This window comes from Nyctibius grandis, chromosome 7, assembly GCF_013368605.1.
Source record: "Nyctibius grandis isolate bNycGra1 chromosome 7, bNycGra1.pri, whole genome shotgun sequence".
NCBI lineage: Eukaryota > Metazoa > Chordata > Aves > Nyctibiiformes > Nyctibiidae > Nyctibius > Nyctibius grandis.
Window position 1 is genome coordinate 24,377,842 of NC_090664.1, and position 15,999 is coordinate 24,393,840.

General features: G+C 37.4%; 1 protein-coding gene across 3 annotated transcripts in view; it reads right to left on the minus strand.

Annotated features, from left to right (window-relative positions):
- The window catches only part of HDAC9 (histone deacetylase 9), a 294,314-nt gene that overhangs the window by 87,909 nt on the left and 190,406 nt on the right, over positions 1-15,999 (minus strand). For all 3 annotated transcript variants that reach the window (XM_068404562.1, XM_068404563.1, XM_068404561.1), the window contains 4 exons: positions 9,624-9,679; positions 9,294-9,381; positions 4,805-4,924; positions 4,382-4,479 (listed from right to left, as the gene is read on the minus strand). In XM_068404562.1, the coding sequence (XP_068260663.1) occupies positions 4,382-4,479; positions 4,805-4,924; positions 9,294-9,381; positions 9,624-9,679 (362 nt within the window). The remainder of the gene's footprint in view (positions 1-4,381; positions 4,480-4,804; positions 4,925-9,293; positions 9,382-9,623; positions 9,680-15,999) is intronic.

Here is a 15,999-nt window from a genome sequence, read left to right on the forward strand (position 1 = left end):
TGTCTCGTGCTTCCCTCTCCCTCTTCTGAACACTCACATTTGTTTCCACTGCCTCCTGCGTCTTCTATATTCTGCCCTACGGAAACACAACCCTCCTGCCCTCTGTAAACTCCACGTACATACATATACATGTGTGCACGTACAACACAGGCCTGAGCCTCTGTCTGCTGCTTCCTTTACTGAGCACATCTGGTACAATGTGGAGCTTAAGAAAATAATTATTTGAACATTAGTAGTTGACCATGGCTCTTATTTTTTCTGTAAGTGTTGGCAGAAGAGAGTGGATTACAACCTCATAAACTCAAGTGTAGAATCAACCTCTCTTTGAAAATACCCACCATCTTCTATTGCTTTCAAAGAGATTAAAGTAAATTTAACCTGAATAGGTGGAAGTAAATGATGAAACAAAACTCTCCTGAGGCAAAGATACATCAGGCCTTGAAAAGACCTGTGTTTTTTGTTATTGTAGGGGAAAAGAAGAGATGCCTGCCCTTTAGAAAAAGGACATTCTTTCAAGGATTTTTGTAGCTAGATCAGTTGCTTAGCTATGACAAAACTTTTTTGGCAAAATGAAAAGGTATATTGATTTGATTACTATACTTTCTCATTTTACAGAAACTTCTCATTCATACATTTTCTACTACCTCCTTGTAGTTAACATGAACAAACATATTTTCCTAGTAGAAATGGAAAAGAAATGGAAGGGAAAACATATTCTTTTATACATGAAAGAGCAGTTTTATCTTCAAACCAGCTACAGCCTTTTAAATTTGATTTTGCACTAGAAAGAGTTAGTTTAAAAATACAATAAAGACTCTTCACGTAGCACTAAAATCAAAATAGCAGACACAAACCAGCACCATAATTTTTCCTATTTCCCACTAGAGTCTCACTGGAACCACTCGCTCAGCATGCCTTTGAGGTGATTATTCTGTGCTATGCCTCTAACTCATCTTCAAATTTTCTGCATTTTTACACATGAAAGTTGCTTTTTCCTGAAGAAATAGAAATATTTTCTCAGACAGTTTGAAGGGAGAGTGAGGTAGAATCTCATTCAGTCCCAACAAGATTTACTTAAAATAGATTTATCTAGTGATTTACGGAATGGAAAATAACTAATATTCAGCTACCTGCATGTATATATATGTGTGTGTGTGTGTGTGTGCAATTGATTGTACTGTTCTACAAATAGATTCTGGCCTAAGAAGAATATACCTGATATCAAATACATCATCATATATAATACCCGATTATGGGATAAACTCTAGAGGCAGAAAAAAGCCTTGGTCTCTATTTCTGTGGACATTTTTATTCAGAAGGATCTCTGCTGTGAAATTTGACAGTCAATCAAGCAGTAACAAGCTACCTAGTGTCATGGTTGCTGACACTTCAAATATGTGCTTGGTGCAATTCTAGGAAGAAACTAGGGCTCTGTTGGTGAGAAAGTGAAGGTTATATGTTCCCCCTAGGGAGCTTTAGATGATTTTAATGCAAATTTCTCAGTTCCTAAGAACTCAAAGGATTAGGCTCTCGAGGCACCCAGAAAGCAAGAAGCCTTGGCTTCTCTCCAAACAGGCTCCACCTGTCTGCAAACTTATTCACACCTTGGTTAATTTGGAGAGGACCTTCACCAACACCCTCTCCTGCCTTCGCTAAAGACTGAATACTGCATAACCTCTCTGTTTACCAGGGAGTAGGTATGAAGAGAAAACCTCTCCATTTTTGTCTCTTATTTTCCTGTTAAAATTGAGGATGTCCAACATTTTCCCCACCCCCTCATCTAGGATCTTCTCTGTAACTCTGTCTCTAAAATAAATTTATTTGAAAAAAAAATCAAGCCCATCTTCCTATCTACAAAACTCACTGTTTATTTTCTTAAAAACTGACCTGTTGCAGGTCAAAATTCCATCACAACAGCTGACTTGCTAGGGTTTTTTATCAACTCTTCTATTGATTTTCTCCAATGTACTTTTCTGCACTGTACCTTCCTTTCTTATCTATGGCTAAAGGACTGAACTGTGGATCTCTCTTTCTTGACTACTGTCTCACAATTCTGTTCTGGCCGAACTGAGAATGCAGGCTACATCATGTGTGATATTTTGGATAATAGCAGGGATAGATTCTGTTCCACAGGTTAATTGTCTCCTTACTAGGAGTTGTAAATTTACCTACCACTCAGACCAGCTCCATAGCAAATAGCTACCTTGTCTATCCTATGTAAATTACAGATTTTTGTATTTGCCCTCCAAAGTTCTATGCAGTTTGCTTCATTGATCCACAGTCAAAACTGTTACACCAATCATGCCAAATCCATATTAATAAGCACTACAGAGGGCACAAAGGCTGTGCCCAAGAAAAAAGAGGCTTAAGGTGTAGGGCAACAGCTCCCGTCGTTCCTACTCTTTTGGATAAAAGGAAAACAACAGTATGTATTGTAATCAGTCGACAGCATTATATTTCTTAAAAAAAACCCCAAACAATTAACTATTTAACACAATGTATAACCTTCACATTAATTACAACATTAATCACAACATTAATCACAAGCTTAAATGGATGCATTTAAAATAGCAGCAATAAATTTTGCACCATCAGCAATTCTTTTAAGGGAGATCCTAAACTTTACTTTGAATTTGTCTGCATTAAAAAATATATGTAATTAAGCACTTATTTTAGTGGTATGTCTGCAAATGATTAGTCAGTATGTAGTAGCTTAAATGAATTTTATTTTCCTGAATAGTGCTGCTTTAATTAGGTATAGAGGTTGAAATTGCCTCTAACTCTGAAGCAGAGCAATAGGTACAGCAGCAATATTAGCCGCCCCAAACTATTTACTAGTGTATCTTAAACTAGAACTGCAAAGTACGTATTTGAAAAGGTATTATTAAGCCCAGGTATTTGTTGTCAGGATAGCAGGAGTACTAATTATGGTTGCAGCCTCAGTTATGTAAGTCTTCTCTTGAATAAGCTGAGACCACCATTCTCCGCAGCGTTAGATGACCACATTACCTATATCATTATGGGGACAGGTTGGATCCAAACCAAGAATTTTGGCGTGATCATACCAGATATATTAATATCAGACACTAATACCAGTGATTTGAACCATCCAGTCCCCTAGCTTCTGTAAAATGTCATCAAAGAATAAGGCAGATCTTGGAAAGAGCTTGAAGCAATACTGAGGTGTAGAAAATTTGAAGCCTGTCACTGAATATTTGTTTAGACTCTTTTTAAGTAGAGGCAAATGTTGTAAATAAAATTAAAACCTTTTCCACAATAATAATAACGTGATATTGTGAATGTGTAAGGCCATTTCCGTGTCTAGGGCTTAGACTTCGAATTCTCATGTTATTTATCAGATCCTCTGCATGGACTTCACAGCAGTGCTTCAGAAAAAAAAAACCCAAAAGTTAGTTTTATACTTCTTGTGATGTATTTTCAATAGAATATAGTCAAAAACTGTATAAGGTAAATGCACTACTTCAAACTAAAAGTCTTGAAAGCGATTGGAGATACACATTAGTTGTCTCATTTCCTTCCTTGAATCTCAGTTTCCACTAAATGAAGCCTCTTTTCAAACACGTAGCATTTGCGCAATCTTGAGAGGTGAGTGCCCATTAAACCCTTCCACTGGACTGCTTTACAGTGAAAGGAAATGGTGTATGTAAGACAGGACTCCTGGAAGTCTAAAAGAGCATGTTTTAAACTGGTTTTATCTCCTCTGGTCCCATGAAAATAAGACTAAAGATTATGACGCATCACCTACGAAAGAATAAAATTTCATTTCGAATGAGCTATTGAAAGCAAAGAGAAATACAGCATGCAACATTTCCTATTGTTCTTACTGACACATTTCACAATTATTTGCTTTTAAGTAGATAACACTTTACTGCAAGTCATAGAAAAAGCCAGTTGGTCAAATCTGTGAGCATCATGATAAGACTTTTAAGTGAATGAGGAACGCTGGATTCAGACCATACTTCATATTGCTTTCTATCTATCTGCTCTATTTGCATGTAACTGCAGTCCAAATGAATGTGAACAGTAATTTTCTTCTGCCTGGTATAAACGCTTACTTTTAAATTTTGTAGGTGGAGAAGTGAGCAAGCTGAAACTCATTTTCCTGGCATGACATAATAATGATAAAATGAGTGACCTATTAAATCATTAAACATGTTTTTTGTGTCGATTCTGAATGGGTGATCACAATAATTAAATTATCTGGTTTTATTACTTACTAAGCTTTTGTATACTGGGATACCAGGATTAAGTTAGTTTCGCCATGGGTCATTCTCCTTTCTTTCAAGATTGCATTAGCTCTTATTCATGTTCTTATGTTCTACAACCAGTTTTCACAACTTTAAAAGAAAAAGGTACCAACCTGAATGCTGTGAGATACTCAACATCGCCCACAGGAGGATCCAAGCCACCTGTCCAAGCAATATTTATATTATACCCTTCACCAGGGCCACTTCCAACCTGAAAAATAGGAATAAAATGCCAAAAGGAGTGAAGAGGAGGAAAAGAGAGGAGGAAAAGAGAGAGTGAAAGGAAAAAAAGAAAAAAATCTCAAGTGTGCTTTAGAAACAAACATCAAACATGTCAGATCAGCCCAGCCTTGTTTGACAAGGACTGCTCTGGGTTATGCACTTGTTCTCCACTGGTCCCCTGCTCCCAGTGGACAATTTGGTAATCTGGTGTAATTTAAAGAACCAGAGAAGGACAAGAAAATTAGGGGTAATCATGCAATGCAATTACCTGAAAGATACAAATAAAAATGGGGCTCTAAAGAAATAAACCTAACCTCATTTGGGGCTCCACTGCCGGGGAAGAAGTTGCCTTCATCATAGCGATGGAGGGAAACATACAGGATGCTGGGGTCAGCATAAAAAGCCTGCTGTGTACCGTTGCCATGGTGAACATCCTAAAGGAGAAAGAAAACAGATGACAAATGTAATAATGTCCAACTCGGTGCAGAGAGCTCCGTTCTGCTTTCTTTTACCCCCCTCCCCTCTCTGTTTCTCTCTCTCTCTCTCTCCCTTGCCCTCCTTTTGTCTTTCCCTTTCCCCCTCCCTTCACCACCCCGTACTTCCTGAACTTTCAGGCAAATTACTCTTTAATGTACTCATTTTTTAAACTGGCTTCTAAAAATCAGGAAACCATAGCGAGCGTGCCCTGGAGACTCCAGATGAGCAGTCATTGAGAAATCCCAGTCCTTTTGTACAATTAGATATTTATACACCGGCTCTTTGTACTCCTTGCCTCAGTGATGGAATCTAGCATCCTGTTTTATGGAGGAATTTTATGACTTATTAACTGCCAACAGTTCATAACCCCTCAGGCTTAATTAACTAGCCTCATTGGCCTCTGAAGAAAGACTAATGTTTAAACTACAAACTAGTATTTTGCAGAAGGATCTATGGTTTACAGAGCTTTTTCACAATTCTTGACAGAACACTAAACATAAGCGTATTCATTGATTTGCCAAGTTCCACTATTGAGGTCAAAGGCTCTGTGACCAGCTGAGTAAATTGGCTTTCTTGAAACATTCAGTTCAGTTAGCAGTCCCTCAGCAGTTAGATCCACATCAAAAGAGATGCCAGATGCGGAAAGGACTTCATACTTCATTTTTGCAAAATCATGACGGCAACAGTTGAAGACATAGGAATATGATCTCATTAGCTATTAAATCATCTGGCAGATAGGATGGTGCCTTCCACAATCAAGGAGTGACCTTGGCCGGTCTCCATATTTCAAACATTATATAATGCCAGTGAAAAGTAATTCTGTCATTAAATAAAATACTAAAAAAGAAATGCTGATGGTATATCTATATAACAAAGGCTGATGATGTGGACTTTTCCTCTGTTTTAGTTTTGTTTTCACAATTCTACTATGATGCTACGTGGTTAGACACATAAGAAATTTTACAAGTGAAAATGGAAAATCCACTTGCCTTTCAGTAAAAGAAAACTGAGTCTTTTTTGTAAGTTGCTCCACTGGCATTTGTAAAAAGCTGAAAAATTATAGATATTATTGATTCTCCTCCTTTAATCCATCCCTTTGAAATTTCTGGTTTAAAGAGAGAATTCAGAAGGAGGACAGACAAAGTACTCTTGAATGGCAACACTATCACCCAGACTGTATTTATTTTACAAATGCTATGGGGTCTGAACCAAATTTAGTATCAGAGGAACAATGGTCACATTTTCCTCAGAACACCTAGACTCCAGGAAGGTTCAAGTTAGGTGTACATTGCCAACGACACAGCAAGCACTGCCCATTGCTTGCGCTCTTTGCCAGCGGTTGTAGCCCATGACTTTCACCCACATTGTTCAGTACTCTTTACATTGATTGAGTCTCACTTGTACGGCATTGTGCTTGACTTGGACCTCCTCTGGGACCTCTGTGGGGTAGTATTATAATAGTTACTTTTCTCAGTTGAAAGTACTTGAAAAAACATGAGGATGAAGTAACAGCCCAACTGTGACTCAATGCCAAGGTTAAAAGTAACACATGTTGGAGGTGCAAGGGAGCACATGTGGGTGTGAGGGTGTTGGAGATTTGAAGGCAGCCAGCATAGTGTTAGAGGGCTCTGACCGGTAAATGAAGTAAAATCTGGCATGCAGACTAAGCCCAGAATCCCATTCAGTCTTCAACTGTGACAATTAATTGGCTTTCTCCAAAACAGACACAGATCATGCTAATATACATGCAAGTATAGATGAACTTGGAACGAGGATTGCAACAACAACCTGAGAAGCAGTGTTTGCCATATAGATATATCTGCAGAGACTCTGATTAAAACCATAAAAGGACTTCATTTTGTGATTTTAATTAGTCTTTCTTTTCCATGTATATTTGAGTCTTTAGATATATTCTTGCTGTAACAGTTTTCAAATGAGAAGAAAAAAATATTAAATGGGCATACAGAGCTCCTTTTTTTTTTTTTTGATTATACAAATCTCAAAGCTGGCTTTCTTGTCTAAACTTTAATTCCACCAAGGGTTACTCTGTTTTGAAGAGCAGTAACTTCTCTGGTTAGACAAAGGAATGTGTTGTTTAAGACTGCGGATGTTACCATATGGGAAATGTGTTCATATTCTGCCCTTAGTAGATCAAATGTATTCAGGGTATACAAGTCAGTTTAAAATGGAGATTTATTCAAATGGTGGAATGAGGAAAGAAAAGCTGACAGAGAGGTCTTTTATTTTAGTATAGAAAAAAATGAAGGAAAGATTGAAAATTAAAAAGTTAAGAACTTATATATGAACACATGTAGCAGCTATGAAGACTGCACTTAATTTGTAACTAGAGTACAGTTTAGTGTGTGGGATTGAATATTACTTTTTAACATTTACATTGTAGGAACATGTATAGCTGCCAACCAGCATGGGGTCCTGCTGTGCGAGTCACTATCAAAATATAGCCTTAAAGGTTAATTTCAAGTCTAACATCTGTAATTCCCTTCTTTCCTTCACATGCTCAAAACTCTCTGTTGGTGGACATAAAGACATCACTATTAACTTGTTCATTCATTCAGTTTGGATTCTGATTTATCCATAGTTTGCATACATAAGAAATTTTCCGTATGAATTCTTGTACATCATTGCACTGACCATGGAACAGACTCGGGACTGGACTGCAACTGCTCCAGGAATGAAGTAATCTGTGTCAGCCATATATTTCTCCCTTTTCACCAGCTGAGTTATTCTGGCCAATGGGATAGAGTCAGAGAAAGGCTGAGCATTCCCTGTCTACTTTCCTGGGTAAGGATAGGCAGCTTCACAGGTAATCATTTGCACAGGTAATGATTTGCACATTTAACCTTGCCTTGCAAAATTGAAGCTGAATTCCTAAGTGCTTATTGGCTGAGTAGGTCAAATGGAAGCGATTTCTTTTCCTGACAAGGTGAATGTCACACTTACAGAAAAAAAGACTTAAAAAACATTCACAAAATGCAAGCTTTGAATAGGTTTTTCTTATTAAAGAACAAGAATAAATATAGAGTTCACTTTTGTCCAGCATTTACAGCCGTAAAACTTGATGAACTGTAAGATTCAAGTCAGCAAACAGATACATCATACAGTGGAAGTGAATTTTTCAAAAATACTGGTTTCTTGCAGTTTATAATTATGTTCCTAAGTGATAGTAGAACTCTCTGAGAAATATTTGAAAAACATTCTAAGAATATCTAACCTACCCATATACTCATTCTACCCCTCATTTTTCACTTGCCATTCCTTCTCTCGCACTCCCCCTTTCTCTGCTTCTCTTCAACAGCCAGTACGCTTGTTTAACTGAACAAAAGTGCTAGATGGTAAGGCCATGACTTCACAATAAGATTTAATTATGAGTGCAGATATGAACAAGATTTAGACTATTAAGTCCTGCACTTCAAAAACCCTTTAACATATTTTGTCTTTAAATCTTTTATCACCTGCAAAAATTAATTAAGTGCAGATGTAACAGGTTAGGTTTGATGCCAGGGTTCATTTCCTGTCTATGCTTTGTCAGACACCCTATTACACCTCCTCATGAACTGTAGGAAAACAAAAATGGTGCTCATAAATCAGCATTCAGCTTTCCTTGGGCTGTGCATTGGGCTGATTCTTTAAGTACAAGGCAGAGCTCCAATTCATTATTCATGAAAATAATATAGACAACATGCCAAATGTCATCTGCATTTAAATAATCCATTTGTTAAATACATTAAGTATTGTGTAAGAATGCCTTCTATTAAAATACAAAACTAATCCAATGAAGTGGATTTTTAATCACGTAGCTTTCCTTCAGGGAACCATCAAAAGCTGGCATACATGACTTGAAAACTTCTTAGAGGGAATGACCTGTTGATTTGTTTAATAATATCGAAGTTACACAACAAGTCGAATCATTGCTAGCTGGGGGAAGTGGCCAATTTGGTTACCAAAGCAGCAACATTCTTTAAAGCACATCTGACTATTTAAAGTTCGTATTCTGCAGGGAAAAGTAAACTTGGGTTCTGTAGGGTTATTTTAACGGTAGAAGTATCAATTCATTTAAGGACCATAAAAGTTGCCCTGATCTGTGCCTTCTTCTCATTAAATTGCAGTTAACACCACTAAAGTGAAACATAGATGTTTATGGTTTCAGTACTGCCATCCTGGCTTTAATGAGTTCCCAAAATCAGAGGAAATGTACACCTTTATTACTTGTAGGTATTAAAAGCAGGAAAGTCTTACATATAAATACGAATTCATTATCTTTTGTCTAGATGCACTGAAAGTGTGATGCTTGCCAAGAATACATACCAGATCTACAATCAATATCTTGCCTATATTTAGCTTGTCTCTCAAGTATTTGGCAGTAATTGCAATCGAATTAAAAAAGCAGAACCCCCTGTGGAATAGAGAAGAACAGAAATAAGAAAGCAAATCAGTCAGGAAAACAGCTATAAATAATGTTCAGAGCATTTTAAAAAATGCTATATGATCTCTGAGGCCATAAATCTGCTTCTGGGAGTACCTAAAAAGCCTTTTCAGTCATCTGCTAACAATTACAGTTCTTCAGAGACATGCACAACGTAGGTGATTGCCAGTAACCTTAGTGCTCCAAGATGGGCAATATTCCCTGGTACTTACATGGCTGTTGATTCTTCAGCATGATGGCCTGGGGGCCTTACAACAGCAAAGCCATTCTGTAAGAACAAGATAGGTTTTCAATTATCAGCTTAAAAAAATACTTGACTCAGTGCAAAACAGAGCAGCAGGCATACCGGATTGAAATCTATTAGATACTCTTGAGCACTTTTTCTGTCCAATCACCCTTTCATAGTACTGCCAGAAATAATATATTTGAGAACAGTGGCATATAAACTTATATAAATACACACATGCACATACATACATACACACACAACATGATCTAAAGAGGAGGAAAAAGGCAGGACGAGAAAGCTGTCGTTATCAATTCTGCTGTCTAGAACTCACATTTAAAAGGAAGCAGAGACCACTGATCCATTTTTGATCTAAGTTCATGTAGTCGCACATTAGTCCAGCTTGAGGTGTTTCAAAATAAAAGTAGCTTGAGGCATACATTTTACATGATTAGTCAGTGTTGACCTTACCTTCGATATGGACTAAATGATAAATTCAGACACACACATACCCACACACGTGTAATTCCTAACAGTAGAAAAAGGACTACAATGAATATCCCATATTTCTGCAAACCATAAATTAAGCTTGAGAACCTGCCATGCTCACAAGTTTAATAGATTCCCTGAAGACAATTTCTAACACACTTTACAGAATTGCATATCATTTTCATAAAGTACAGCACTAGGATCATTGATGATCAAGGAATTTTTTGCCTCTAGAGTCACTGAAGATAAAGGAAAAAGTGAAGCTTCCCTCTTTCCACTGTGGGTAAGGCAAGGGGAAAATGTAAAAGTACTGTCAAGGTAGCTCTGTTCAGAAAGTCAGATTATGTATTCAAGAAGCAGTGTCTCATAAGGGTGTGTATCATATAAAATTTCTCTTACAACAGTCAGACTCAGGATTAATATCACTACTTCATCAAATTCACTCTTTCTTTCAACTACTCAAGACAGTCTCTTCTATTCAGCTATATATTTGACATCAAATTAATGACAATTAACACATACATAAAAATAAGAAATTATAATCTGTGCATGAGTATATCAGCCAAACTTGTATTTTCAAGCAGCCTCACACAAATACCGTGTGTGTATGTATGCCTGCAAGACCAACTAGGCATTGTATTTTCAGAGAGGAGAGGACAGGAAGAAAAAGGATGGAATATTTCTATGTTTTAAGAATCAGTATTAAAGTAGTCCAGTTTGGTATACTTAAGATAGTTAAATGTCAATGTTTTGGCCTTTAGTCCTCTGAAACAAACATGATAATCACTAATCTTTCACTCAGATGGGTCTAAATAAGGAGGAACAACATGACAGTTAACAGAGTTACATTTGTGCCTGTGAAATCTTTTTACAATCCTACGAATGTGTGTTTGTGTGTACCTGTGCAATTGTCTATCTATGTTGTTTCACTGGCATTAATTTACAAACAAATAGTACCAGGCTAGCTCATAATTTGCTGCTAAATGTAATCCAAGCAGCCAGCTGCAAAGTTTTGTGGAGCGTGGCTGAAGTTCTATCAGATTACAGCAAACTTAAACTATAATGCAAATGGAGTAAGAGTGGTTCTTCTGGCCACCATTTAAAGAATCTGGGGTATTTGACAGCATACCTTATTTTGCATTAAATGTCCACATTAAAAAAAAAGAAACCAACAAAAACCCCTAAAGACAGAACAAATATATATGCTCACATTTAGGCAGGCATTTCCAGAGACGGAATATAAATTGCCTGTAGATCAAACACACCATCAAAAAAAAGGCCTGTGGACTTCAGTAATCTTCAGAACCAAACCAGCTTTATGCTCTTATCTAAAACACTATTCCTTATCCTTCTGAGTGTTTTTTAACATTTCCTTTTCACGCAAAATATGACTTAGATAAGAATTCTGTGAAGAATTCTCTTGTAGCATTTATGAAAAAATGAAGTATGTGTATGCTGAGGAATGTACAGATAACTAAGTGAAAAAAGACTCAGAGAACAGAAGGTATTACTAGAGAGAGAGCATCATGCTATCTATATTTTGCTCTCTCGATATTTGTAAAAATTTGGAAAAAATCCATGCAAGGGGCAGAGCTGCCCCTGCTCAACTGACAGCTCATTATCATCTAACTTTATCAGCATTTCCAAAAGATCAATATAATTAAGATGATTACCTCTGGGAGAATTCCATGGGACAATATAGAGACAGAAAAAATCAACACTACTGTTTTTGACAACATGACAGTTACAGTATAGGCTTCTCTTTCCATTCCCCTACTTTGACAAGACTGTTTGGAAGCCCTGTTTTGTTATAGCTAGCTAATTTCTGCTATCAGACCTTAAGTTCACTATTACAGTTCTCCATGAGCATGCAGGATATTCACATCAGTGTTGTGACCATTTTTTATGTGTTTTACATTACAAGAACTTCAGTATTCACATGGGGAATTTTCTTTTTTTAAAATACGGTGCATATGTTATATTGATGATTGATTAAGCATAAAATAGAATCAAATCTTACCAAACACTGAAAACAAGTTACCATATAGTATTAACAGCAACTTTTGTGCAATTGATAAAACACTTCATTTCTCCTACTTTCAAACTTTGTATGAACACAGTGTACATTAGCACAATGCAACATGAATTCATTTATTTAGGCAATATTTAAATACCAGACAGTGAGCTCAGAACAGTAGACAGAAAGGCAAAAATCTGCTTTAAAGACAGAAAGACTAACACCGAGCAATATGTTGAAAATGAAGCCAACACACATAAATTCAAAGCATTTTTATACAGAGCCTTATTTACACTAGGATACAGACACATTTATGTGTAGACAGAACATTAAACTCACTGACAGACATGAACATTAGAAAAAAGATTTATGTCTGTGCCATTATATGATTACCTTTAGTTAAATTTGAGGATCAATAGTAAAGCCTGAATAGAGATATTCTAAAATCTGCGCATGTTTGAACAACAAAGAGAAGTCTCCCCAAACTTAGTTTACAGAGAAGATCCATTGCAGATGGACCCACTTCGTTGGATCTTTAATGCAAACTAAGAAAAAATGTTAGTCTTTTTCCACAGTAAGCTAAGTATTCTCTTCTTTCATGATGCCAGATAGGTAGTTGCACGCTTGATTTCCAGGGAACAGGTGTACATCCTACTGTGGCCTTCTTGTCTTTGGTGGTACAGTTGATTCCTTTCTGTAGTGTGCTGGGTTAGAGTGTTGGGCTACATTATGCTTGGGCGTCTACTATACCTCTCCCTGGACCTTTCCAAGACAAGCACTCAAGACAATATTGTAACACAGGTGATTACTCCAGGACTTAGGACTGACCATCTACAGCAGAGTCCCACTGATGTTTCTGTTATACAAGGAGGTAAAACTAGACCTAGGCAATTTTTCCCTAGGGCAATATATGGTGACTGCAGCAAAGTATGAATCACTCTTCCCTTTGCTTGACATTGGGGATCTTGCTCTGCCTAGATTCCAAGTGGACCAAAAGCAGCCCAGCCAGTCCAGCACTCCAGACATGCTGAGAAGCTCGGCTGAGAAGCAGTGCATACTAGCTTCAGGCTTTTACTTCTCTAGTAAAATCATCTGACTTTTTGTTGACTCCAAGAAAAGACAGTGTCATGCAAGAAATAGCAATGAACCCCAGCAGGCACTCCAAGAGCACTTACTGAATCTGTAGAAGACTCAGGTTCAACACCTTCTTGAACATGGGGATGAATTTGTAAATATTCTTCCCATATCTGTTTGTGTATTTAGATTATATGGTCCATAAAGTAGATTTTGAGACACATCTTTTCAGTCTGAGTTTTCTAACAATAGGTTTAGAGTCATGTTCTTCCTCATTTCTTATTCAAACTTATTAATCTTTAATTATTTCCTGCAGAGTAGCACTCCTTCAATAACACCACCACTGAATCTCAAATTTAAATAAGACAGTTTTATATAGAGTTTAAAAATTGATTCCTTCCAGTTGAAAATACAAGAAATTGAAACTTTTCTTGTATTTTAAGCTGCAAACCCCTGTATGAAAGAGCAACGCCATCTATTCCAACTATTCAAGTGGCAATAGCCACAAACTGAAACAGCGGAGGCTCCATCTGAACGTAAGAAAATGCTCTTCTACTGTGCTGGCGACTGAGCAATAGACCAGGTTGCCCAGAGAGCTTGTGGAGTCTCCATCCCTGGAGACATACAAAAGCCATCTGGACATAGTCCTGGGCAATTAGCTGTAGGTCACCCTGCTTGAGGAGGGGGGTTGGACCAGACAATATCCTGAGGTCACTTCCAACCTTAACTGTCCTTTGCTTCTGTGATTCTACTCAGAAGTCCATAACCTTTGAAAACAAGCTTTCAGGAAAATGGGTGTGATCCCTAGTGATGAGCAAATTTCTCAGCAGAACTTTGTCCTGTGCACCAGCTAATTGCAGCTGCACACATTGTTAAGGACAGATTTCTCAGAAACCTCTGTGTATTTCATATGGAGACCAGCTACCTAACCTAGGGTCTGAATTCCACACTTGAAGCTCAACATCCTCCTAAAGTCAGGTGCTAAAGTTTCTGTTTTCTAGATGTCTAAATCCCTTAACCTATCTAGCCCTTAGTTCTCAAAATAAGCAGTGCTTAAGCATGGCATTCTTGGATATTCATTTGTTTTTAATGGAAAGGTTTTACTTTTGTTTCAATGTGCTCAGGCTTCAGAACGAGAAGCAAATCACTGAAGATAATACTTCATTTCTTTGTAGAAACTTCTTTAGTTATTATACAGAAATGTATCCATTCCTCCTGTCAGAACTGATATTTTTTATGTTTCATAATTATATATATATATAACTTTGAATCCTTATACAGCTATACAAAAACCTATTTTGTTAAATTTAAAAGTGCTCAGTGTATTTGACAGGGTGTAACCCCTGAAGTGGTCTTAGTGCCATCTTTAACCCTGCTATCTCTGGCTTAGTTAACTAGTACAATAACTAACGTCAGGGCTGCTTTAAGTCTCGTCTGCCTACAGCAATACCCTTGCAACTGGTACCCTGAAGAAGATAATCATATTCTTACCAGTGTCACTTATGCTGTAACATGATCCCAAGCTACGCCATCCAGCAGGGAGGGTAGGCATAAGAGTGAGTGGTGTAAGGCTGAGGCGATCCTCAGGTACCTGTTTAGGACAATTTTACAAGCTATTCATACTGCCAGAGCAGGAGCCAGTATCTGGCCCTGAGGGTCTACGAATGCAGTGAACAAGAACACATGATTTAACAGAACAGTATTAGTAGCACGTAGATTTGCCAAGAAAACAGTAATAGACATGAGGGAATACCATTTTGTCTTGCAGAGGAAGCTAGTAGAGGCCAAGAAAACAGAAATGGACATTAAACATTAACTCTGATGGAAAAAAAGAGTTCCCTGCCTGTGTTTCCGAAGGTCTTAGAGGATAGCACCAGAAAATATACATGAGAAGTTGGTGCTTGCGGGCTAATTTATATACAACTGTGATGGCCTGTTTAGCCACAAGTAGTGTTAACTATATTGGGAAAGAAAACAAAGAGTTTTAAGAACAGAGTGGTCATGGAGGTAAGCTATGTACCACACATATAATTAACTTTGTACTGCTATATGAAATAATAGTCATTCAACTATAAATATAACCATAATTGCTGGGATAAAGTATCCAAGAGATGGTTCCATATAAAATCATGTAATTTCGTAACTTTGTAAAAGCAAAGAATACAAACTACTATCTAAAAGACTTCATTCGTAACTTTGATTGATGGCTTTTATCAATCATATCTTTAACACCAGTAAAATAAGCATTCATTTGTTACTGTTTCTTACATACTATTCAGAAAAATGCTGTGCCTGGGCATGGAAAAAAAATGCCTCTTTTTGTGGCTGCCACACATTGTTCAGAAAATTTTTTAAGGCAGAGGGAGAGTGTTATAGGGCAGAGAGTGAGACAGGGAGTTAGAAGCAAGGGTAGGGCAGAGCCTGCAGGACTACTGTCCATGAGGCACCTGAGCACGGGGCACATCCCAGGAAAGGAGATTCTTGTAGGTAACCAGAGGAGCTGTGTGGGGTTTGGTGGTGTTCAGGCTGGCATAGAAATTTGCTGGGCTAAAGCTTTACTGGAGGGAGGATACTGTGGGACCAGGGAGATATTTATTTTCAGCTCTTTTTATTTATTATGTCTTTAGAAATTTACTTCATTTTAGTTTTTGTTGTAAGAAAACAGCAGTAGAGCTGTGAAAGATGACTGAACGATTTTTATACAGAATACTTTTAAGACTAGAAAACTAAGAGCTTGGGGGAGGAGGCTGATTAAGCTAATTCTGCTTATTCACTAGATTAG